A 24,528-nucleotide genomic window follows, 5' to 3' on the forward strand; every position below is an offset into this window, starting at 1 on the left:
TCAGGGCATGATCCTGGTCACGGGATCAAGTCCCACATCAGGCTCCTTGTGACAAACCTGCTTCTCCCTCTGCCTGTGTCTCTGCCTCTCTCTGTGGGTCTCTCATGAATAAATAAAATCTTAAAAAAAAAAAAAAAACTAGAATATATGTGTTGGGAAAATAAAGAATATGTAAGCTATTTGGGGCACTGATGTGGTCAAGATCCCCTAGGGACACCTTTTCCGGTAATACTCAAGAGTCAGAGCCTCTTTTTTTTTTTTTTTTTTTTTTAATTTAAGATTTTATTTATTTATTTGAGAGAGAGCACAATCAGGGGGAGCTGCAGAGGGAGAAGGAGAAACAGACTCCCCACCAAGCAGGGAGCCCAATGTGGGGCTTGGTCCTAGGACCCCAGAATCATGACCTGAGCCAAAGGCAGATGCTCAACTGACCGAACCATTCAGGCAACTTGGGAGCCTCTTCTTTAAATAAATGTTCAACAGATATTTGAGGACTATCAATTTAAATCTGCCCAAACTAATAGCATGCTCAGGTACCTGACTTATTCTGGGTAGTTATAGAAGAGGCAATCCTAAATCTGCTTAACTCCAAAGCCAGTGGTCTCAGCAATGTGCAATACTGCCTGTAGCATGCAACCGAAATACAGGCAGGCAGACAGACAGACAGAGAGGGACAGATAGATAGAGAGATGGGGAGGGATTAAAAGGTGATGATTCTAAAGACTTGGGCTACTGTCAGCCTTCTCACAGGAGTGAGTAGTATTTTTTTCAGCTTTTTGTCATAAACACAAATTTTTCAGGTGGCTTATGTCCCTTAGGGAACAGGATGAGGTAAGAATGAGTAAACTTGTAGATTTCCACTATCAAAGAAATCTACCACTGTATATTTGTTATCTTCAGGAAATTTCTACAATCAAGGGGAGATTCGTAAGAAAGAACTTTTGCAGAGCTGTGATGTTTTGGGGATTCCACCCTCCAGTATAATGATTATTGACAACAGGTAATTCATCCTTCAAAAATGTAGAAATTCATTGGCAATAGATATGTAATGGTACACTCAAGACACAAAAAAACCAATGTGTGTGGGTAAGAACATCTTATTTGAGAAGTCTACTTAAAATAGTTTCACATTTGTTTTTAAATGACAGTGTAATGCAAATAAATGTTTTCAACTTCTGTTCAGATTCTCTGAAGATAACTACTTCCCTTTAAAAAAAATTGTTACAAAAATTTCAAAAATACACGAAAATATTAAAAAACATGTCATGAACCCCTATACACCTATTACCTAAGCCCGGTAATTATCAAGCCTTTGTTATACTTGCTTCATCTACCCCCACTTCACATCTTTAGTGTGTTTGAAGCATTTCTAAAGAAAACCTAGCCATCGGGTTGTTTCACTCTTACAGAGATGTGCATCTCTCAAGAAGATAAACATTCTTTCCTGTGGTCACAGTGCCATTATCATCAGATCCAACAAAATAAATAATTAACAATTACTTAATTGACGTTGGTGTTCTGCAATACCCAGTCCATATTGACATTTCTCCAAGTAGCTTACAATTGGTTTCTTCAAATCTGGATCCAAACAAGTCCACACAGTATAGTTGGTTGATACTCTGCATTTCATTGTCCCTTCCTCCCTCCCCCACCTTGTCTTTGGTTGTTGAAAAAACTTAGCTGTCATATAGACTGTCATGCATTCTGGAGTTGTCTGCCTGCTTCCTCATGGTATTAAGTTGTTCTAATATTGTCCATATTCCTTGCAAACTAGAACCTAACTGTAACTGTGAAGGGCAAGAATACTGCATAAACTGTACTGTGTCTTTCATATTGCATCATTTCAGGGGACCACATGCTATCTGATCATCCTGCTTATAGTGGTTCTATCATTGATCAATGAATTCACAGGGCAACAGCTGCTCCTTTCATTTTAAGAGACCCACACCCACCTTTCATGTAATGCTTTCATGATTGCCTGCATCATTGGTTAACTAGAAATAGCCAAATGCTGAGTTTCTAAAAGTCTCCTGCATTCTAAATGTGTTATCTGTAATTCTTCTGCAAAGCAAAACTTTATCAACTGGGGCTATTTCATTACCCTAGTATATAATTTGATCTGAAAAGACAGAATAAATGTTTAATTCTTTAATTGCCATTTTCAGAACAAGGAATCGATGCCCTATATATCTCCACTGGTAATCCCTTGTTCATGGCTTGGATGGGGGGTGGCACTTTTTTATTTTGTTGGGTACCTGTGTGCGTTTTTATGTATTGAGGGTTAGCATTTGGTTCATGTTCTTTGATTTTCCAATTGTCTTGTCTTTGGCTATTGAGCCTCTTCATTGTCTCCTATGTCCTTTTGGGATGACCTCTTTAGTCTTGTAGGATTTGCTTGCTGTCAAGGACAACAAGATTTCCCAGCACCTCCTGTATGCTTTCCTGCTCCAGCCCTGGCATCAGCTGTCCCTCCAAAGAGATTTGGTTTCTCTTGGTAGGGTGTGGTGTTCAGAGACCATAACCAGGGTTACTAGGAGTATTTATTGCTATAGTCTTACTATTCCCTGTTTTTACTTGACCTTCAGAGTGGACAAAGTTAATATATATGTTTGTTTTGTTTGTTTGTTTGTTTAAGGAAAAAGAAATCAGGAATAAGAAAAGAATGATTACAATGTAGAGTTAATATTTCAGGGGTTTTTTAATGCTTTTGATTTTTACATCGAATCTCTTTGCTCTTATATTGTGAATCTTGTTTTCTAATTACATGAACATAATTATTCTCTTTTTAAATATTTTTATGAATTTTTAAAAACATAAATGAAAAAATACTTTAAAAACAGATGTTGAAAACCAAGGCTAAATATAATATGATCATGATGTCTACAATTTACTTTAAAATGATTCAGAAAAAAAATACATACCTATATAGATTAAGCCTAGCAAAATATTAACAATTTGAACCTTGGTGAAAAGTACATGAGTGTTCATTATACTATTCTTTTAACTTTTCCATTTGTTTGGAAATTTTTACAATAGGAAAACTTTCAAATACCATACCACATGCCTTTTCTCTTTTTCTGACATATATAAATAGATTTTAGTGCATTGTTATTGACCTGTCTCTTCAATTTAAAAAAAAAAAAATCAGAGGTCTATATAACAACAACTAAAGTTTGTATTAGTCCTTTTGAACTTAAACATCTGTTCCTTGCCAGCAATCATGGCTTTTGGGATTTATTATAAATTAGACTGTGCTTGCTTCCTTTTTTGGATATTTTCCTCTTCTGTTACTGGGTAATGTGCAAGAAGGGGATAATACAACTTACAACATAATAAAGACACAAGTTTCTTTAAGCACAGGTTTTAAAGAAGAAGAAAAAATCACCCTCAAAATATATAAAAGACCAAAGTAGTAATTTTCCTGATGTTTTCAATTCATTTATACAAAACAAAATTTGCTTTCCTATTTTTACAGGACAGGAGTACTAGAGAAGTTATATCTTTACCCTAAGCTGTATCTAGTTATATCATAATTTTCAGATTCTGTTCATCCAGGAGCTAAGCCCCATTTACATAGTTTACCTATAAGTGGATAAACACTAACCAATTTCTGAGATAAACTGGTAACTTTACTTTGACAGTTGACCTTAATTCTAGGACATACCAGGGAAGTCTATAAGGAAAATGTAGCTCACTTGTCTGGTATGTGGTTTCTGTTATCTAGATTCTAGATATATAGCTAAGGACAGGGAAGAAGTACAAAGTAGAGGCTGCCATGTCCCTACACATAGAAGGTACCCTTGCCCTTACCTACCATTTGTTGATTCCTACTTTCTACATTATTTCAACACAGTCCCAATTGGGTTTTGTTTTTCACCCTTATAAGATTAGAACAAGTATACATATTAAGTAAAGAAAGGGAGTTACTAGTGTAGGCAGGCTTCAGGGGTCTAACATATTATAATGAGCCTGAATCTCCATTTAGGTGGCTTCAACAGTAAATGTGCCCTCCTACACATGAAGCCATCCAAAAACAAGATGGCTCCAGATTGGCTCAACAACATCATCAAAAACCCAAGTCCTTTCCATTTCTCTCTGAAACTGTTTTCATCACGTCAGTATTTCTCCCCTCGTGGTTACAAGGTGACTGCAACAGCAGTTCCAGTTATCACATGTGGATACCACTGTGTCCTGCCAGAAAGGGGGGGTATTTTCCTTCTGTACATCTTTTTATATTCTTTATATTATGGAGATAAACCAGGATTCCCCAAAGACTTCCTCTTAGGTCTCCTGCCTTGCATGGCTCATCACCACCATCACCTCTACCAACATCCCAACCACAGCAGTAACTATTAGATACCAGATTTGTTTGTTTGTTTCTTTGTTTATATAGCTTTATTTCAGCAGAAGAATGCTGGGAATGCCTATAGGTAGGAAAAATGCTCATTTTGTCTCACTGTCTTACAAAGCCTGTATACAGTATATCCCACATAGCCTGTGTTTTTGATTGGTTAGGTTAGTGAAGGTCTAGGGGATTGGCCTAGGCTAGGGCCTGGGTATAAGGCTGCTTAGGATGCAGAGCAAGGAGATGGATTTCAAGTGTCCAATCCATACCAAGGAACAAAAAAAAAAAAAAAAAAAAATAGGTTAAGCAGGGGTAGACAAAGGAAGACAGGCTAAAAAGACAGAATAGGTTCTGTGGGTAGCACCTGGAAAACTGTAGCACCTCTAGAAGATCCATAGCAGAACCTGAGGAAGAGAAGAAACTATAAATAGCTCTAAGTTAAGACCACTTTGCTGAGAGAAATCCAATGGATTGTTAGGCTTAGATTGTCTCTATGCATTGCCCATGAGCTGAGTCACCCTCCCTGGGTTTCCTTTTTCGTTTCAGCACCCGCTTTAGTGAGCTACTTCCTCCCTCAATGGAAAAGGGCAGGGGAGGGGTGTAGTTTAGATGAGTGGTAAATAAATTAGCCCTGGCAGACATGCATGTCTTACTGTTTGAACCTTCATGACATCACAACAGAAACAGAAACAATGAATAGTGGAGACAGATGATCAGTTGTGTGCTTTAGAATGATCACTCTGGGGTGCCTGGTTGGCTCAGTTGGTTGAGCAAGGAACTCTTGATTTCAGCCCAAGTCATGATCTCAGGGTCCTGAGATCGAGCCCTGAGTTGGGCTCCACACTGAGCATGGAGCCTGCTTAAGATTCCTACTCTCCCTCCTTGTGCCCCCTACCCCCCCCCCACTTGTGCTCTCTCTCAAAAAAATTAATAAAAAATAAAATCAAAGTTTTGATCACTTTGATAACTCTGATGATAGAATGGATTGAAGAGATTAGGACCATAGACCAATCAGTCTCATACATTTGTCCTGGCAAAAGGAGAACGTCTCAATTTAGAGTGTAGCATGTAAGATGGAGATGAAGGGGTGAATTCGAGTCTTATTGAAGAGATTTAAATGGCAGGATTTCAAGAACAGGAGAAATCTGGGATAATGGAAATGCATAGACATCTAGGTGAGTAAAGATTAGCTGGCATAGTTTGCAAAGGAAAATTCGGTTATGGGAAAGAACTGATTAGACATCCTTAGCCTATAGGAGAATTAAAACCATTGTAGGGTGCCTAGGTGGTTCAGATGGTTAAGCATCTTCCTTCAGCCCAGATTATGATCTCAGAGCCCTGGGATCGAGTCTAGCATTGGTCTCCCTGCTCATTGGAGAGTCTGCTACACCCTCTCTTTCTGCCTCTCCCCTCTGCTTGTGCTTTCTCTCTCTCTCTCTCAAATGAATAAAATCTTTAAAAGACAAACATTGGAGTGGATGCAGTTGCCCTTGGATCAGTGGGGCGATAACAGAGTGTGAAGATCAGGCAAGGCAAGAAGAGAAAACCACAAATGATGAGAAGAATTATGTATTTGGTGTTGTATGACTTGAGGAGTGGGCATAAGGATACTTCAGAAAATTGTGAAGCACATGAGAATTGCCTGCCCAGAGAAGAACACCAATATTAAGCAAAATTAGCATCAGATGCTATAAAAAATTCTGTATCCTCCTTTTTTTCATGAGAGAATATTTTAGCATTTCCCAAGTCATTAAATAGTCCTTAGAATGATTTTAAAGATTTGATCACGAGGATGTATTATAACCTGATTATCATTCTCCTACTAGTGAATATTTAAATTTTTCCCAATGTTAAAGTATTTTAATTTTTTTTAAGATTTTATTTATTTATTCATGAGAGACACACAGAGGTGGAGACAGAGGCAGAGGGAGAAGCAGGCTCCCCACAGGAAGCCCGATGCAGGACTTAATCCCAGGATCTGGGGATCATGCCCTGAGCCAAAGGCAGATGCTCAACCACTGAGCCACCCAGGAGTCCCTGTTAAAGTATTTTAAAATCTGATAATAAATCTTTGAAGCCAGGCAGCCCTGGTGGCTCAATGGTATAGCACCGCCTTCAGCCCAGGGCCTGATCCTGAGTCCCACGTCAGGCTCCCTGCATGGAGCCTGCTACTCCCTCTGCCTGTCTCTGCCTCTCTCTCTTTCTTTGTGTCTCTCATGAATAAATAAGTAAAATCTTTTAAAAAATTAAAATTAAAATTAAAAAAAATCTTTGAAGCCATGACCCTTTCCTTAAGGTAGATTCCTAAATGATGAATTACTGAGACAAAGGCCGGGACTTATAATTTCCTTCTTCTGGGTACCAAAAACATTCTTACTAAGGTTATTTTGGCTCATCTAATTTTTTGCTATTGTTATGAGTAAGTCTTTCTCTGATATATTTTTTAGGACTTTACTGCTGATACAGAGATGATTTACTGATTTTTATACCCATCCACTTACAAAACTTCTTTAAAGAACCTAACAGCATTTCACTTGATTTTCTTAGTGTTATGGATAAATCATCTGCAAATAATATTAATATAGTCTTTCATTCTTCCATTTTTCCATGTATGCCTCTTACTACTTTGGATGGAATTTCTTTTTTTTTTTAAGATTTTATTTATTTATTCATGAGAGACACAGAGAGAGAGAGGCAGAGACACAGGCAGAAGGAGAAGCACACACAGAAAGTCCCCGGATGTGGGACTTGATCCTGAGACTCCAGGATCACACACTGGGCCAAAGGCAGGCACTAAACCGCTGAGCCACCCAGGGATCCCTAGATGGAATTTCTTAAACTATGTTAAACAATTGTGATAAGAACAGGTAACTTGATCTGCATTAATGATTTGATTGAGAACAGGTCTAGTGTTTTACCATTATCACGTTGGCTGCCGGTTATGAAAGATATTCTTTGGGTGCTTGGGTCACTCAGTAGATCAAGTGTCAGACTCTTGGTTTTGGCTCTGGTTATGATCTCAGAGTGGTGAGATTGAGCCTCATGTAGGGCTCCATGCTCATCATGGAATCTGCTTGAGGTTCTATCCCTCTCCCTCTACCCCTCCCCTACTCATGCTCGTTCTGTTTCTTTCTCAAATAAATAAATAAAAATCTTTTTTAAAAAAGATATCCTTCATTGTATTAGGCGTTATTGTTGGGAACTGACCTTCATTGTGTTGGATTTGGGGTGCATGACTGGTTCAGTCAAAAGAACATACCACGCTTAAAAAAAAAATAGACCATAGGATTCTTGATCTCATGGTTGTGAGCTCCAGCCCCACACTGGCTGTAGAGATTACTAATAATTAATAATAATAATAAACTGGGCAGCCCCGGTGGCGCAGTGGTTTGGCGCTGCCTGCAGCCCGGAGTGTGATCCTGGAGACCCGGATCGAGTCCCATGTCGGGCTCCCCGCGTGAAGCCTGCTTTTTCCTCTGCCTGTGTCTCTGTGCCTCTCTCTCTCTCTGTGTGTGTCTCTCGTGAATAAATGAATAAAATCTTTAAAAAAAAAAAATAAACCTTTTAAAAAGATTTTATTTATTTATTCACGAGAGACACACACAGAGAGAGAGAGAGAGGCTCAGAGACACAGGCAGAGGGAGAAGCAGGCTCCACGCAGGGAACCTGGTGTGCGACTCCATCCCCAGACTCCTGGATCACGCCCTGGGTGGAAGGCAGACACTCAACCGCTGAGCCACCCAGGCGTCCCATAATAATAATAAACTTAAAAAAAAGAAAAAAAAATTTCAACTTATTCTCCATTTTATTTGGCTCAGGATAAAATATTGGGATCATCCTGGGGGAGTTTTTTCTCTATCTATGCCAGTAGGTTCTATAATACTTTCAAGAGCACAGATCTAGAGCCAGACTGCCTCAGCTGCCCCAGTTTTATCAGGTCATTAACTGTCACCCACACAAGGTACTTAATCTCTGTTCATAAACTTCCTCCACCAGTAACCTTGAAAGATACATGATTTTGAGAGAATCTATGAAAGAAATCACTTTCTCATTTGTTTTTCAAAGATGACGTACTTCCCTTTGTAATTTCTTTTCTCACTATTAAATTAGTAATAATATGAATGAGCCTGTGCTCTGGCGCCCTGTTTGCATACACAGACTTCCCCCTGTCAGTGTCTGCTTTGCCTAGCAATGCAGGATGTTTTTTCAGAGCCAGATCTGAGTTGTGAAAACTGCCCTCAATCCAAAGATCTTAGCTTGGTGATCAAGGTCATTATTCTCACCATCTATCTTAATTTATTAATTTATTTTGGGTATTCTGAAGATCTTGCAACTTCAGCAACATCTTGTGCTTGTGAAATGCTAGAGGTAGTCAACTTGTCAAAAATAGATACTTGGAGAAGCCAGTTTGGATTTAAGGAAGACATGTGTCTTAATCAGCTCAGGCTGCCATAACCAAATACCATTGCCTGCATGGCTTAACCAACAGAAATTTATTATCTCACAGTTCTGGAGGCTGGAAGTCCCAGATTAAGGTCCTGCAGCATCAGTTTCTGGAGATAGATTGTTTCTTGGCTTGCAGATGGCTGACTTCTTTCTGTATGCTCACATGGAGAGGAGAGAAAGAAATTTCTCTTTCATTATTTATAAGGCCACCAGTCTTACAGGTTTAGGGCTACACAATTATGACCTCACTTAACCTGAATTATTTCCTAAAAATCCTATCTCCAAATATAGTCACATTGGAGAAGAAAACTTAAACACATGAATTTGGGGAGGATACATTTCAGTCCCTAGAAACAAGCAATCTTTATTCATTCTTTCAGCCTCACATTTCATAACACAGAAAAAGCAGAGCTTTGGAATCTTACTTTGGGTTATTTAGAAGAGTCAAAGAGAAGAATTTTGAGGAGGAAGAAGAAGGAAAGTTTTATGGAGGACCTTCACTCATAATAATATGATAAACATGTATTCGACCATTATTGTCAGTGCCAAAAACCATACTAAATACATGATCTCACTTAATCCTCAAAATAATCCAATTATTTTTCCCATGTTGTATATAAGAAGCCATGATTTGGTGAGAGGTTCAATAATTTGCTTGAGGTCATCCAGCTAGTAAATACTAGAGCTGGCATTTGAATAGAGGCAATCTGGCTCCAGAGCCTAGGCTTCAACAACTATGTCTTATATTCGCCCCATGCCTGACACATAGGCCATCTTGTTTGAGTCTTTGACTAACTGTACAAGATAGGTTTTATTATCCTTTATTTGTTTCAGACAAAGAAACTAAAGCTTAGAGAGATGGCACCGGTAGGACTCAAAACCAGAAAGGAAGACAGGATTGATTCCTGCCTTTCTGCAGGAAAGTAGGTCACCCGTTTGTGACCAGTGGGTATTTAAGAGTACATTTGGTTGGCATTGTGTGTGGTCTGTTCCTTCTTCCATTGTTCTGAACCTCCTTGCTTGATTTCAGGGAAGCATTTAGCCAGAAGAGCTCACCCAAGTAAACCACTTACCTAATCACTTACAGAGGCAAAAATACTCAGTTGTCAAGAAAAGAAGGCATCATCTCAGTCATTAGGCAACTAAATGGATACTTTTGATAACTTTACCCAGTTTTTAATACCTTCATAAGTATTCTAATTTATTGAGTCATATAATATTAAAGTGTATATTGGAAAGATACATATTAAATGCCTAGAATGAGCAAGGCACCATGCTAGATGTTGAAGAAAGAGAAGAACAGTTCAGGTTTAGGCGCTAACTAATAGGTGTTGGCTGACAGTCACTGCTGCTTTTTTAGAAAACAGTCTTGGGATCCCTGGGTGGTGCAGCGGTTTGGCGCCTGCCTTTGGCCCAGGGCGCGATCCTGGAGACCCGGGATCGAATCCCACATCGGGCTCCCGGTGCATGGAGCCTGCTTCTCCCTCTGCCTGTGTCTCTGCCTCTCTCTCTCTCTCTGTGTGACTATCATAAATAAATAAAAAAAAAAAAAAAAAAAAAAAAAAGAAAACAGTCTTACTGTGCATATTGCTGAAGTTCAGGCCTACAGTGGAAGTTAGAGACCGTCTCGGGGGTACTTAGGAATTGTATGTGATTGGAAAATGCAACCTGCAGATTTAGTCTTTTGTTGGTCTTGTACTTCTTACTTTATTGGAAGAGTCCATAGAATTATTTTGTTTATATTTCAAAACAACAACAACAACAAAAAAAAACACATGCAAGGGTCCCTAGGTGACTCAGTTGGTTAGGCAACCCAGCTCTGGATTTTGGCCCAGGTCACGATCTCAGGGTTTTGGGATCAAGCCCCAGGTCACACTGGGTGTTGAACCTGCTTAGGATTCTCTCTCCCTTTCCCTCTGCCCCATTCCTCATGGACTCTAAAATAAATAAGTAAATCTTAAAAAAAAAAAAAAAAAGATATGTACCAGACTTGTTAATTAATAGTAACTGGTACTTATTTGGGGCAGGTAAGAGGGATACATTCACTTTATAATTCTACAGAATTCTCTATATTTTTGGGAAGCCTATATTTATAAATTATATATAAATATTTTTTAAAGACCATCCCACGTACCTGGGTCACCTGGGTGGCTCAGTGGTTGAACGTCTGCCTTTGGCTCAGGTTGTGATCCTGGGATTGAGTCCTGCATGGGGCTCCCCACAGGGAACCTGCTTCTCCCTCTGCCTGTGTCTCTGCCTCTCTCTCTGTGTCTCATGAATAAATAAGTAAAATCTTTAAAAATAAATAAATAGATAAAAACTACCACACATACCTAATAAAATATTCTTCCCTTTCTACTCAACTTCTATCCATAGAAGTAGATGCTAAAAATTAGAGTAATTCTGTGTACATTGTGATAAGATTTGATTTGATAAATTCAAAGCATACAGTAGAGTTCCTTGAAAGTATAACAGTGCTTTTACACCTTTTTATAAACACTGTGGTCTTCTCCTGGGCCTCATTCTAGAGGGTGAGTGGGAAGAAAGTCAGATACATGGCTTCAAAGTGCTGTGTATTAGAATACAAAGAAAGGGTGGGGATTTAAGAGAGGCCTGATCATGATGGAATAAAACAAAGCAGATCCCCCCACTTATAACCCATGCCCATCAAAATGCTTTGGTGCCCAAAGCATTATTCAGCAAGACTTGCAAGGTCTCAAAGCTTTCCGTGGTCTGATCTCTAGCTCCCAGATCGGCCTCATCATCCAGCTTCTGCTCCTGCTTACATCCCATCTATTCCCATGACAAAAATAGATAGGACTACCCAGTATCCCCATCTATGTCCAGTCTCATATTTAAGCAGGGCCTCAAATGTACGGAGCCTTATGCATCCACACCTTTGCGTGTGCTAGCCCCTCCCTCTAGCAGGCTTCTTGCCTAACCCCTCGCCTGGTCCCTCTAGCAAATTCCTATTCCTTTTCAGACTTCAGCTCAAGGGTTACCTTAGACTCTGTGGCACCATCCCGATTTGCCCAGATTTTCGTAGGCACTTTTTTTTTTAATATTTTTATTTATTTATGATAGTCACACAAAGAGGGGGCGGGGGCAGAGACATAGGCAGAGGGAGAAGCAGGCTCCATGCACCGGGAGCCCGACATGGGATTCGATCCCAGGTTTCCAGGATCGCGCCCTGGGCCAAAGGCAGGCGCTAAACCGCTGCGCCACCCAGGGATCCCCGTAGGCACTTTTGTTGGTCTCATTGTCCCATTATATTCTAGTATACACACTAATTTTTTTGCCTTATCCCATAGCCCCTGTTATTTTTTTCTTCTTGTATCCTCAACCTCTATTATAACCCTCACAGTAGTCGCTCAATATATGTTTGTCGAATAAATGAATGATTCCACTTAATTCCATAAGCTTTCTTCCTGTGGCTAGCATGTAAATGCCTGGTTTCGAAGAACCTGAGTAATGCCTGTACATCCCAACCCCCCTTTCCTCACTTTTTCTTCATTTACCCAGCAGTGGTGACTCTGAAACTTAACTGAAACTGTTTTCACTTCCTTTAATTAAATAAAACAGTCTGGATTCCTGACTTGTGTAGTTATTTTTAACTTTCTAGAGAGTTCTAAATGAGTGCTTTGGTCTGAAAGGACTTCTCTATGGCTCTTTATTTTGCCATTCTGTAGATTTGGCTCCATTTGTCCTAAGGTTCCAGCACAATAAAAATCTCATTTCTCCCAGGGCTTGTCTGAACATCAGTTTGGCATTAACAAGCCCAAGACTTTTACAGACTAATTTTAGCTGAACAGGGAAATAGAATCCAGTACCTACTAGGAAACATAAATGAGTCTGGCTTGCTAGCAGTTCCTGGAAGTCTTTGTGTTTTCCAATAAATCCATACAAATCATACAGTGAAAGAGAAGCCACAAAGCAAAGTCTGAGACTGTTGGGGTCATATAGGTAATTAAACGTCCTCTCCTCTTGAGACCCAGTAAGAGCCTTTCCCCTACAAAAACAAAAACAAAAACAGGCCATATGTTTGGCTGCCAAAGTAGATCTGACCAAGCATCCTCTCACTATAAGAGATTAAAATAAAGCCTCCTGCAGTCCTTTTCTCCAAATACACAAAGAAGTGACCGGGCTGAGGCTCAAGGGCACAATTCCAGTCCCAGTTGGCAAGAGCAAGTCAGGGCTCCCATCCTCCCAGAAGGCGCAAAGGACAACAATGTTTCCTAGAAAAGAAACCAGAGATGGAGACTAAAGTAGACCTAGTTGATATGGAGCTATTATGTGAAAACTGAAAGCTGCTTCAGTACTGCTTCAAAGGCAGATTATTCTAGGAACTGAAGGGAGGCGGGGCCTTAAATAACATGACTGGGGGAAGCTGTACAGAAGCAGTAAAGTGGGACCAGAGAGGGCCAGCCTTAACAAAGCCTGCATTTGTGTCTACTACTACTCCTTGGAAGAGGCTGCAAATAAATATCCCATAAAAATAGGATTCAAGGTAGGACACCTGGCTGGCTCAGTCAGAGGAGCCTGCAACTCTTGATCTAGAGGTCATAAGTTTGAGTCCCATGTTGGGTATAGAGATTACATAAATAAACTTTAAAAAAAAAAATAAGATTCAAGATGACTGTGCATTGTGGTATTTATTACAGCACTATTTATAAGAGCAATAAATTGGTAGCAACTGGGGCGCCTGGGTGGCTCATTTGGTTAAGCGTCTGCCTTCGGCTCAGGTCCTGATCTCAGGGTCCTGGAATCAAGTCCTGGTCAGACTCCCTTCTTAGTGGGAAGTATGCTTCTCCCCTACCACCCCCCTCACTTCTCTCTCTGTTGCTCTCTCTTTCAAGTAAAGAAAATAAAATTTAAAAATAGGTAACAACCTAAATGTAGCAGTGTATGATCAATTACATAGCTATGGTCCAGAGCATTAAACCATGATTTTCTAATGCATACTTAGTTACCCAGGAGGATGTTTATAACACAATATCAAGTTTTAAAAAGCAGTATAGGGACACCTGGGCTCTGCAGTTGAGTAAATAAATAAAATCTTTTTTAAAAAAATTAAAATTAAATCTTTAAAAAGAGAGACATTGAACAAAGTAGCAAGATGGTCAGATTTCTGTACATATATATTTTTATATATTTTTTAAAATTTTATTTATTCATGAAAGACACAGAGAGAGAGGCAGAGACACAGGCAGAAGGAGAGGCAGTCTCCCTGCAGGGAGCTGGACAAAGGACTCGATCCCCTGACCCCAAGATCACACCCCAAGCCAAAGGCAGACGCTCAACTGCTGAGCCACCCAGGCATCCCTGTACATATGTATTTTTAATAATTAACTTTTAATAATACATACTTATAAAAAATAAAAGGAAGTAAAAATTATCCAAATGCTCTTAACGTGGAAATAGCCATTGTCAATATTAGTGTTAGCCGTCTTTCAATGCATATTTATAAATAGATAGGTAGATAGATAGATGAATACATATTATAATTTTAGAAAAATGGAAATAATTGCATAGATGCCATAACATTGAATGTTACTTGAAACAAAATGGAAGTAAAATTGAAAAACTTTAACTTGCAGTGAACTTCAGATAAATGTTCCATCTAATTCAATTACAGTGGATTAATTCCGAAAAATATCTGTCCAAATTAAGAAGAAAAGATAGTGAAATGTTTTGAGGTTTTATCAGTGGTGGTTGTGGTATTTTTAACCCATGTTTCGAATTATCTACTTCTACTAACTGCTTGAAGGAAGTGAGTGTATTTGGACTTTTTCTCAGAAACCTTTTTCTCCAAGTTCCCATGATATTGTATTTTCACCTTATCAAGGCTTATGACACATTCTCTTCAAAAATCAATATTCCTGTAGTTGTTTCATCTTAATCTTGTGTTAGTCCAATCAATCTGTTTTATTATGGTTTGTCTGACTTGATTGATCTACCAATGTATTTTAGAAGAGCAGTGCAAGGCACCTGGGTGGGGTAAGCATCTGCCTTTAGCCCAGGTCATGATCTCTGAGTGCTGGGATCCGACCCCCATGGGGCTTCCTGCTCAGCAGGGAGTCTGCTTTTCTCTCTCTCTCTCTCCCCCTCCCCACCATGCACTCTCTCTCTCTCAAATAAAATCTTTAAAAAAATTAGAAGAGCAGTACATAGGTGCTATTTTTGTATATTTAAGACGATCTATTGTCTTTATACAGAAAGGACACCTTGCATGGCTACAAAATTACCAAATTGTACTTCCTTTTGCTCTGTGGACATTGTTTCGCTGTTTTCTGGCAGTGAGTATTGTGGAAATGTCTACTATCAACCTGATTTCTTTTCCCCTTATAGACCATTTTCGTCTACCTGGATAACAAGTGATTTTCTTTATCCTTGTAGTTCCGGAACTTCACCATGTTATATTTTTTAATTTTTAAAAATATTTTTTTATTTATTCATTTTAGAGAGAGAGGGCATGCACACACAAGTGAGTGGGAGAAGGGGCAGAGGAAGAGAATCCCAAACATGTCTAGCATGGAGCCCAACGTGAGGCTCAACCCCACAACCCCAAGATCATGACCTGAGCCAAAATCAAGAGTCAGATGCTTAACCAACTGAGCTACCCAGGTGCTCCATATCGTGTTGTTTTTGTGTTGAATGTTCTAAATTAAGTTTTCCTAGGGTATAGTAAGTAGGCCTTTTAATCTATAGATTCCATTTTCTCTTTCTGTTCCATTTGCTTTGTCTTTTCTTCAGAAACACTAATTATATGTATGTTGGATCTTCTTTGTTTTCTGTTACTAGCATCTCTGATCTGTATGTCAATGTCCCTTTCAACTTTGAAATTTTGAGGTCTCTTCAACATTTCCATCATATCTCTCACTTTATTTTGGATAGGTGTATATTTATTTTTTCCCTGCCTATTTGCCAAGCTACACTAACTTCCACTTGTTATGTATAAACCTCTTCTTGAAACCCTTAAAACTCTTCTTTAAGCCCTTAAAACTCTTCTTTACTTGCTTTTTTTTTAAATATCATGCTGCTGGTAATTTGCTGGTAATTCTTTGAGATCCTGGAAGATATTTTGGAATTATATAGGTTTTTCAGCTGCTTTTTGCTTATATTCTTTTCTCCTTCCTTCTTTCTCTCTATTGTTTTTAAAGTTGTCATGCATAGGGGATATCCCCCATTGGTTGTTTTGGGGTTGTTTCCTATGTTTGAATAGGGCCAGTAACTACAGGAGAATAGTTTTGGAGAGGCAGAGGAGGGTTCAGGTATTGAGCTGGGACCATCTGAACCTTCTGCTGACTCTTATTGTCCACAGTAACTCTTTAAACCTTGTCTTTCCTTTACTATGGAGGCACCTGGAGTTTTTCTTATGTATTCTCTTATTCATTTCTTGGTACTCTTCTAGAGCAAGGAGCTTTGATGTAAGCACTAGAAATAATTTATCAATATGATTCTCCTTCCAAGTCTGTTTCTCCCTGACCATTATTATCTCTAGTTCTCATGGTGCTAATCAAAGATCACTGGATGCCTCTAAGGATGGTGAGCTTGATTCTGAGGGATTTTCAAGTCCTATTGAAAGTCCAATGCACAGTATATGCTGGCCTGCTATATGCTCCCTCTTTCTGGGGCCAATTTCACAGTATTATGGCAGGTTATGTTTCATGGTGTGTGGTTTTCTGATACGGTGGTTTTCCTGTTTGTTCGAAGTTGTTGCTATGTAACTTTTCTTTCTGTTTTTGTTGATTTCAACTATAGTTAAAAGAAACAGTTGAGTTTGAGAGAAGAGAGTGAAGTGAGAATGTCATGAGCACCATAACTTAGAAGGCCATATTTCCATTTTAGACAGATTACCACTGGCAGTCAAAGGAAGGATGAATATGAGGAAATTCATCAAGACCAGAGAAGAGGGCAGCCCGGGTGGCTCAGCGGTTTAGCGCTGCCTTTGGCCTAGGGCATGATCCTGGAGACCCGGGATCAAGTCCCACATCGGGCTCCCTGCATGGAGCCTGCTTCACCCTCTGCCTATGCCTCTGCCTCTCTCTCTCTCTGTGTCTCTCATGAATAAATAAAATCTTAAAAAAAAAAAAAAAAAAAAGACCAGAGAAGAAAATGAGAGAAGTGCAATATTATGGAAAGAACTCTGGTCCAGGAGTCTTGAAGTGTGGGTTCAGGTTATAGCTCTACTACAAACCAACTGTATCCTTTGTAAATAATTTCCTCTCTCAGAGCTTTTCATTTCTTGTATGTAAAATGACTAAATGAAATGGTCATTTTGCCAAAAGTTGCTGACTAGAGTTCCAAGATTTTCTCCAGGAGAAGAGCAAGATAAGTTTAGATATTACAGAAGAACAATATTCTATAAATGGAGGCTTATGTGCATAATTCAGCAATATGCCAGATATTTTTAAGTGCTTTCCAAAATTTTACTAAGTACTTTACAGTTAATAACACATCTCCAGGGATCCCTGGGTGGCGCAGCGGGTTGGTGCCTGCCTTTGGCCTAGGGCACGATCCTGGAGACCCGGGATGGAATCCCACGTCGGGCTCCCGGTACATGGAGCCTGCTTCTCCCTCTGCCTATGTCTCTGCCTCTCTCTCTCTCTCTCTCTCTCTCTCTGTGACTATCATAAATAAATAAAAAAATTAAAAAAAAAAAACACATCTCCAGTAGAATATATCCATTGTGATAAGCTAAAGACCTCTCATTGGAAAGATGAATAAGGAAACTCAAAAGTAGAGCTTCCTTGGGCAAACTTCTCAGATCTCCTCCCTCTTTGGGAGCTCTGTACTATCATTCAATAAACTTTACTATAGCTCAAAAAACTTTGCAAAATGGACAGCCTGGGTGGCTCAGCGATTTAGCGCCGCCTTCAGCCCAAGGTGTGATCCTGCAGTCCTGGGATCGAGTCCGCATCGGGCTCCCTGCCTGAAGACTGCTTCTCCCTCTGCCTTGTGTCTCTGCCTCTCTCTCTGCGTCTCTCATGAATAAATAAATAAAATCTTAAATAAATAAAATCTTTATTTTTTAAATAAATAAAATCTTAAAGGATTTTTTTTAACTCAAGCTTTTTTTTTTTAAGATTTTATTTATTTATTCATGAGAGATGCAGAGAGAGAGAGAGAGAGAGAGAGAGGCAGAGACACAGGCAGAGGGAGAAGCAGGCTCCATGCAGGGAGCCCGACGTGGGACTCGATCCAGGGTCTCCAGGATCATGCCCTGGGCTGAAGGCGGCGCTAAACCGCTGACCCACTGGGGCTGCCCAAATAAAATCTTTAAAAATAAAATAAAATGTTAAAAAAAACTTTGCAAAAAAAAAAAAAAAATAGTAGACTTGCCATAATTAACCAAAATAACTTTAGCCAGCTCACCCTTACCTCTACTGTCATAGTCCATTTGGACTGATACAATAAAAATACCATAAACTGGGTGGTTTATAAACAAGGGGACTTTATTTCTTCTAGTTCTGGAGGTTGGAGAGTCCACGGTCAAGGCACCAGCAGATTTAGAATCTGGTGAGGATTAACTTTCTTGTTCATAGATGCTGTCTTCTCATTGTGTCCTCTCATGGCAGAAGGGGCAAGGGAGCTCTTTGGGGTCTCTTTTATAAGGGCACCAATCCCTCATGACCTAATCCCCTCCCAAAGGCCCCATCTCCAAACACCATTACATTGGGGGGAATAGGTGTTAGGTGTCAACATACAAATTTTGAGGGAACACAGATATTCAGTCTAGGGATGCCTGGGAGGCTCACCAGTTGGGTGTCTGCCTTTGGCTCAGGTCATGATCCCAGGATCCCAGGATAGAGTCCCACATCGGGCTCCCTCCATGGAGCCTGTTTCTCCCTCTGCCTATGTCTCTGGCTCTCTTTCTCTCTCTGTCTCTCATGAATAAATAAATAAAACCTTTTAAAAAATATTCAGTCTATAGCATCTACGAAAATTTTACTAGGAACCAAAAATTTTAATTCTCTGCAATGAAAGTCTTATGGACAAATAATGACCAGAAGAAAGGTTATTAGGTCAGTCTTTTAGATTATTTCCTCATAGCACCAAGTTCCAAGAAATGATTCTTAGTCATTTGTGGGATATTCTAGAGAGCCCTTGGGATAAGAAAAATTGCGGCTGCCTATATGTGTTGCAATCTAAGATGATGTGGTGCTATGTCTGCTAGTTTGGTAAAACTGTCATAGCTAGTTAGACCTAGTTCCTAAGGCTGAGATATAGCTTAAATGGCCATTTCTGTAGTTGAAGGATTTATAGACTTTACTCTTTTCAGATTCTCTTTTTCTCTTTCCTTCTTTCTTTCCTTTATTCTTTCTTTCTTTGAGAGAGAGTGAGCACAAGCTGGAGGTGGATTAAAGGGGGAGGGGCAGAAGGAGAGGCAGACCCCTTGCAGAGTAGGGAGCCCAACATGGGATCAATCCCAGAACCCTGAGGTCATGACCTGAGCTAAAGGCAGATGCTTAACTAGCTGAGCCACCCAGATGCCCCTCTTCTTTCTTTTAATAATACATGCTGCCTTCCCACATAGAGTCCATTGATTTTCAACAATGGATCCAAGACACTGAAACAGGGAAAGAATACTCCTTTTAACAAATGTTTATGGGACAACTGGGTATCTACATGCCAAAAAACAAAGTTGGACTCCTTTCTCATACCTTACACAAAAATTATTTCAAAAAGACATAAGAGCTGGCATACCTCAATGGTGCAGTCAGTTGAGCTACCAATATTTGGTTTTGGCTCAGGTCATGATCTCGTGGTCATGAGATTGAGCCCCATGTCAGACTCCATGCCTAAAATAATTGAAAACAGATATTCAAGCAAAAACTTAGACACAGGAAAAAAAGTATACATGAGTGTTCATAACAGCACAATTCACAGTAGTCCAAAGGTAGAAACATCCCAGTGTCCATCTGCTGGTGAATGGGTAGACAAAATGTAGGATAGCCATACAATGGAGTATTATTCAGCCACAAAAAAGAGTGAAATATTTATTTATGGTACAGCCTGAATGAACCTAGAAAACATTATGCTTGATGGGAAAAAAGCCAGGTACAAAAAGCCACATGATTCTGTTTGTTTTAAATGTCTAGAATTGGCAAATCCATAGAAATAGAAAGCTGATCAGTAGTAACCAGAGGACTGGAAGCAGAGGGAAATGGGGAGCAACTCATAATGGGGTTTATTTTTGAACTGATGAAAATGTTTATTTCTGTGATAGGTGTACAATTCAGTATACTTTTTAAAAATGAATTGTATACTTTAAATGAGTGAATTATATGGTAGGTGACTTACAACTTGATAAAGCTATAATTTTTTAATTTTGCTTAAATTTTATTGTTTAAAGACAGCGAGAAAGCACAAGTAGGTCCGGGAGGAGTGGCAGGGCTAAGGGAGAGGGAGAGAATCTCCAGCAGGCTCCACTCTAGCATGGAGCTTGATTTCATGACCCTGAGATCATGACCTGAGCTGAAATCAATAGTAGGACCCTTAACCGACTGAACCATCCAGGCACCCCTCAAAAAAGGTGTTATTAAAATAGTAGTAGGGGGCAGCCTGGCTGGCTCAGTGGTTTAGTGACACCTTCGGCACAGGGCCTGACCTGACGACCTAGGATCAAGTCCCACGTCGGGTTCCCTGCATGGAGCCTGCCTCTCCCTCTACCTGTGTCTCTGCCTCTCTCCCTGTGTGTGTGTATGTGTGTGTGTGTGTGTCTCATGAATAAATAAATAAAATCTTTTTTAAAAATTAAAAAAAAAAATAGGGACGCCTGTATGGCTCAGCAGTTGAGCATCTGCCTTTTTTAAAAGATTTTATTTATTTATTCATGAGAGATACTGCGAGAGAGAGGCAGAAACACAGGCAGCGGGAGAAGCAGGCTCCATGCAGGGAGCCTGGCTCAGGGACTCCATCCCAGTCTCCAGCATCAGGCCCTGGACTGAAGGGGGGGCTAAACTGCTGAGCCACTGGGGCTGCCCTAGTGTCTGCCTTTGGCTTAGGGTGTGATCCTGAGGATCTGGGATCAAGTCCCACATAGGGCTCCCTGCAGGGAGCCTGCTTCTCCCTCTGCCTGTGTCTCTACATCTCTGTGTCTCTCACAAATAAATAAATAAAATCTTAAAAAACAAAACAGTAACATATACTCACTATTTTAAAAAAAGTACAAAAATATATCAAGTGAAAGCATCAATGTCTCCCTCCATTCTCTCCTCATCTACTTTTCTCCTCTGAGAAACTATGATCTATTTGATGTGTAAATTTCCATACCTTCAATACTTTACAAAAATATGTTTACATACCAACACAAACATAGTTTGTTTCTTAATATTGCATACTATTCCATACTATTCCTGTATCATAATTTAACTAGTAAAAGTATTCCCCAGCCTTGCTAGAAGAATCATTAACTATCATAAAATAAATGAATCCCTACTGCTGCTCTCTCTGGAGTAATACATAGAATAAGAAGCTTATTCAGTTATATATTAGTGCCTGTAGTATGATTCTGCCTCTTGGGATGTTCATTTTGGGACTCTTACTTAAAACCACTCTTCATTTTTCTGCCCACAGTGTCTTTTTTTTTTTTTTTTAATATTTTATTTATTTATTTGAGAGAGAGAGAAAGAGAGAGCAGGAGCAGTGGGGAGGGGCAGAGAGAGAAGGAGAAGCAGACTCCCCACTAAGCAGGGAGCCCGATGTGGGGCTCAATCCCAGGACCCTGAGATCATGACATGAGAGGAAGGCAGACGGTTAACCTACTGAGCCACCCAGGCATCTCCCCAATAGTGTCTTAATATAATACATGAAGCAGATCAGCTTCTCTAAAAGTTAACTGCCTATCTCTTTGAGATGTCTCTCCTGGAATGCTTTCAAAAGGAATCCTGTGTATGCCACCCAATCTCCATTTTAAGTCACACCAGAAATCCCAAATATACTTGCCAAAACTGATGAAAATCTGTCTGGCTAGTTTCATGTGACAATGTGAACAAACAGACATACTTGGTTTTATATTGTTTCAGGTCATTTGATATAGTACTTCTGAGATAGTCCTTTTAGAAAGAAAAAGGCCTTCCTGAGGAATTAGCCAAGCTGCTGCACAGTTGTGGTATTCTTTATTTTTCCCCTGTGTGAGAGGGGGAAGTGACACTGTATCATTATGACGTAACAGAGAGAATTTGAAGAACACCTAGGAATAAAGAGAACAGTCTAACACAGGAGTAACACTTAGGGAGTACTATTCAATGGTAAGGTAACTATGGGTTACCTCAGGGGTGCTCTTTAGGCCTTGTTCATATATGGGCTAGAGGATGCAAAAGAGCACGTAGTGAGCAAGTTCTGATTAGAGGTGAGTGGGACAGATGACTTAGGGCTGGCAGCTCCCTCAGATGTCATCAAGATGACTTCACAGATGCTCTAGACTACCACAGTGGACTTTTAGTCCCTATAAGCTAAGTAGGATCAAGAATAGACAAAGTATTCTTGGGGTGCCTGGTTGGCTCGGTCGGAACAGCGTGCAACTCTTGATCTCAGAGTTGTGAGCTCAAGTCCCATGTTGGATGTAGAGATTATTTAAATAAAAACTTTATTTTTAAAAAAGATTGTATTTATTTATTCATGAGAGACACACAGAGAGAGAGAGAGAGAGAGAGGCAGAGACACAGGCAGAGGGAGAAGCAGGCTTCATGCAGGGAGCCTGATGCAGGACTCAATCCCGGGACTCCAGGATCACGCCCTGGGCCAAAGGCAGGCGCTAAACCGCTGAGCCACCCAGGGAGCCTCCTTAAATAAAAACTTAAGAAAAAAGAAAGAGGGCAGCCCCGGTGACACAACAGTTTGCACCACCTGCAGCCCGGGGTTTGATCCTGGGGACCCCTGGACCCTCCCTGCATGGAGCCTGATTCTCCCTCTGCCTGTGCCTCTGCCTCTCTCTCTCCTCTCTCTCTGTGTCTCTATGAATAAATAAATAAAATCTTTAAAAAAAAAAAAAAAAAGGAACTTAAAAAGAAAGAAAGTATTCAAGTATTCTTAGAATCAGCTGGGCTCAATAAGCCCAGCAAGTAAAGATTTTCTGGGCTTGGGCACCCAAGATTTTGCCCCAGGCAATGAAGAACATCACAGACCCTATACTTTAGAACAGTAAAAGTCCTGACTATCCTGTTGGGAATCATCCCAACCCTGAACAGCTTCTCCTTGGTACTCACCGTGAGGAATGGGAATGGGATCCCAATCATATCCTGAAGAAAAGCAATTAAGCATATTTGGAAAATACACCAAGATAAAGAGAGGCCAGATAGTTTAGTTGTGAACATCTCTTTCTAGAAAAACTCTCAGTGCTGTCTTACGTGACCCTGTTCATCTCTAGGATAAGACCTGAGATCTTCCATTACTTCATTTATAGTGCCAGGTGCTGGGGCAACTGACAGATGTGTGTTAGAAATCATGGCTTTACAGCTACAGATCATGCTGATACTCAGCTCACAGGCCTTTTGTGTTGGCGAAATTGGGAACCTGAAGTGCCTAGTATGGAGACTGACAAGTGGTTTTTGTTTTATTTTGTTTTTTTAATTTATTTGAGAGAGAGAGCAAGGGAACACAAGCAGGGGGAGCTGCAGAGTGAGAGGGAGAAGCAGACTCCCCACTGAGCAGGGAGCCCGATACAGAGCTCAATCCCAGGACCTCAAGATCATGACCTGAGCGGAAAGCCTACACTTAACCATCTGAGCCACTCTGGCCCCTGGCAGGTTTTTTGTTTTTTAAGATTTTATTTATTTATTCATGAGAGACACAGAGAGACATGCAGAGACTAGGCAGAGGGAGAAGCAGGCCCCATGCAGGGAGCCCTATGTGGGACTCAATCTGGGTCCCCGGGATCACGACCTGAGCCAAAGGCAGACCACTGAGCTACCCAGGCATCCCAAGTTTTTTTTTTTTTTTTTAATTTATGATAGTCACAGAGAGAGAGAGAGAGAGAGAGGCAGAGACACAGACAGAGAGAGAAGCAGGCTCCATGCACTGGGAGCCCGATGTGGAATTTGATCCCGGGTCTCCAGGATCGTGCCCTGGGCCAAAGGCAGGCACCAAACCACTGCGCCACCCAAGGATCCCCTTTTTTTTTTTTTTAAAGGGGGTTGTAGAAACCAAGTTCATGAATCTCTTAGATCTCCGATTTTTTTTTAAATTAGTCTTATTACAGGAGTTCTTTGGCTTCCATCTTAGCTCTTCAGAATGAACCTGAATCTAGGTTCATTCCTAGGAAACCTCGGATCTAGGTTTCCTTGTTGGCTATTAGTCTTTTTTTGACCACCAAGTTCAGAGTCAATATATATCTTCACTAAGAGCCAGCCTGGGGGTGCAACTCAGGCACTAGAAGGCTTGTGTAAGACCAGCTGTGGTAAAGAGAGTGTCCTGGTCTTTCCCAGTGGAGGCAGGCACTACTCTACACCGGGCCTGTGCTGAGAGCAGGGGCAAGCCTGGTAAGCACAACAGACTCATGCCTCATGTTCCCAGCCTAGTGAGGAGATCAGGACATAGATTTTCATCGTGCCACAGTAAGAGCAGAGATAGAGCACAAGGGGAAGTGCACACGTAGAGCTCAAAAGAGACACTTGGCTACACCTGAAATTTGGGGCAAGTCTTCCTGAAGACAATGGCTGTTCTACGTGACCTGAACTGAGTCATGAGTGAGTAAAAGGCAGGCTGGTGAAGAAGCAGCAGAAGAGCAGATAGAA

The 24,528-nt window shown here is 40.3% G+C and overlaps 1 protein-coding gene and 1 long non-coding RNA gene across 8 annotated transcripts in view; one reads left to right on the forward strand and one right to left on the reverse strand.

Annotated features, from left to right (window-relative positions):
• The window catches only part of LOC144310861 (uncharacterized), a 35,814-nt gene extending 13,886 nt beyond the window's left edge, over positions 1-21,928 (reverse strand). For 2 of the 4 annotated variants that reach the window (XR_013376494.1, XR_013376497.1), the window contains exons 1-4: positions 21,740-21,928; positions 19,499-19,593; positions 12,626-12,800; positions 8,851-8,942 (exon numbers count right to left, since the gene is read on the reverse strand). This is a non-coding gene — a long non-coding RNA (uncharacterized LOC144310861). Of the gene's footprint in view, positions 1-8,850; positions 8,943-12,621; positions 12,801-19,498; positions 19,594-21,739 lie in introns of all 4 variants that reach the window. The other 2 variants (XR_013376495.1, XR_013376496.1) reach the window with 2 other exon arrangements.
• Positions 1-24,528, forward strand: part of PIGL (phosphatidylinositol glycan anchor biosynthesis class L) — an 85,637-nt gene that overhangs the window by 15,089 nt on the left and 46,020 nt on the right. For 3 of the 4 annotated variants that reach the window (XM_077892522.1, XM_077892525.1, XM_077892524.1), the window contains 2 exons: positions 16,640-16,689; positions 16,891-16,958. In XM_077892522.1, coding sequence (XP_077748648.1) covers positions 16,640-16,689; positions 16,891-16,958 — 118 coding nt within the window. Of the gene's footprint in view, positions 1-900; positions 1,001-16,639; positions 16,690-16,890; positions 16,959-24,528 lie in introns of all 4 variants that reach the window. The other variant, XM_077892523.1, reaches the window with a different exon arrangement.

The sequence above is a fragment of the Canis aureus genome, chromosome 3 (assembly GCF_053574225.1).
Source record: "Canis aureus isolate CA01 chromosome 3, VMU_Caureus_v.1.0, whole genome shotgun sequence".
Classification (NCBI taxonomy): Eukaryota; Metazoa; Chordata; class Mammalia; order Carnivora; family Canidae; genus Canis; species Canis aureus.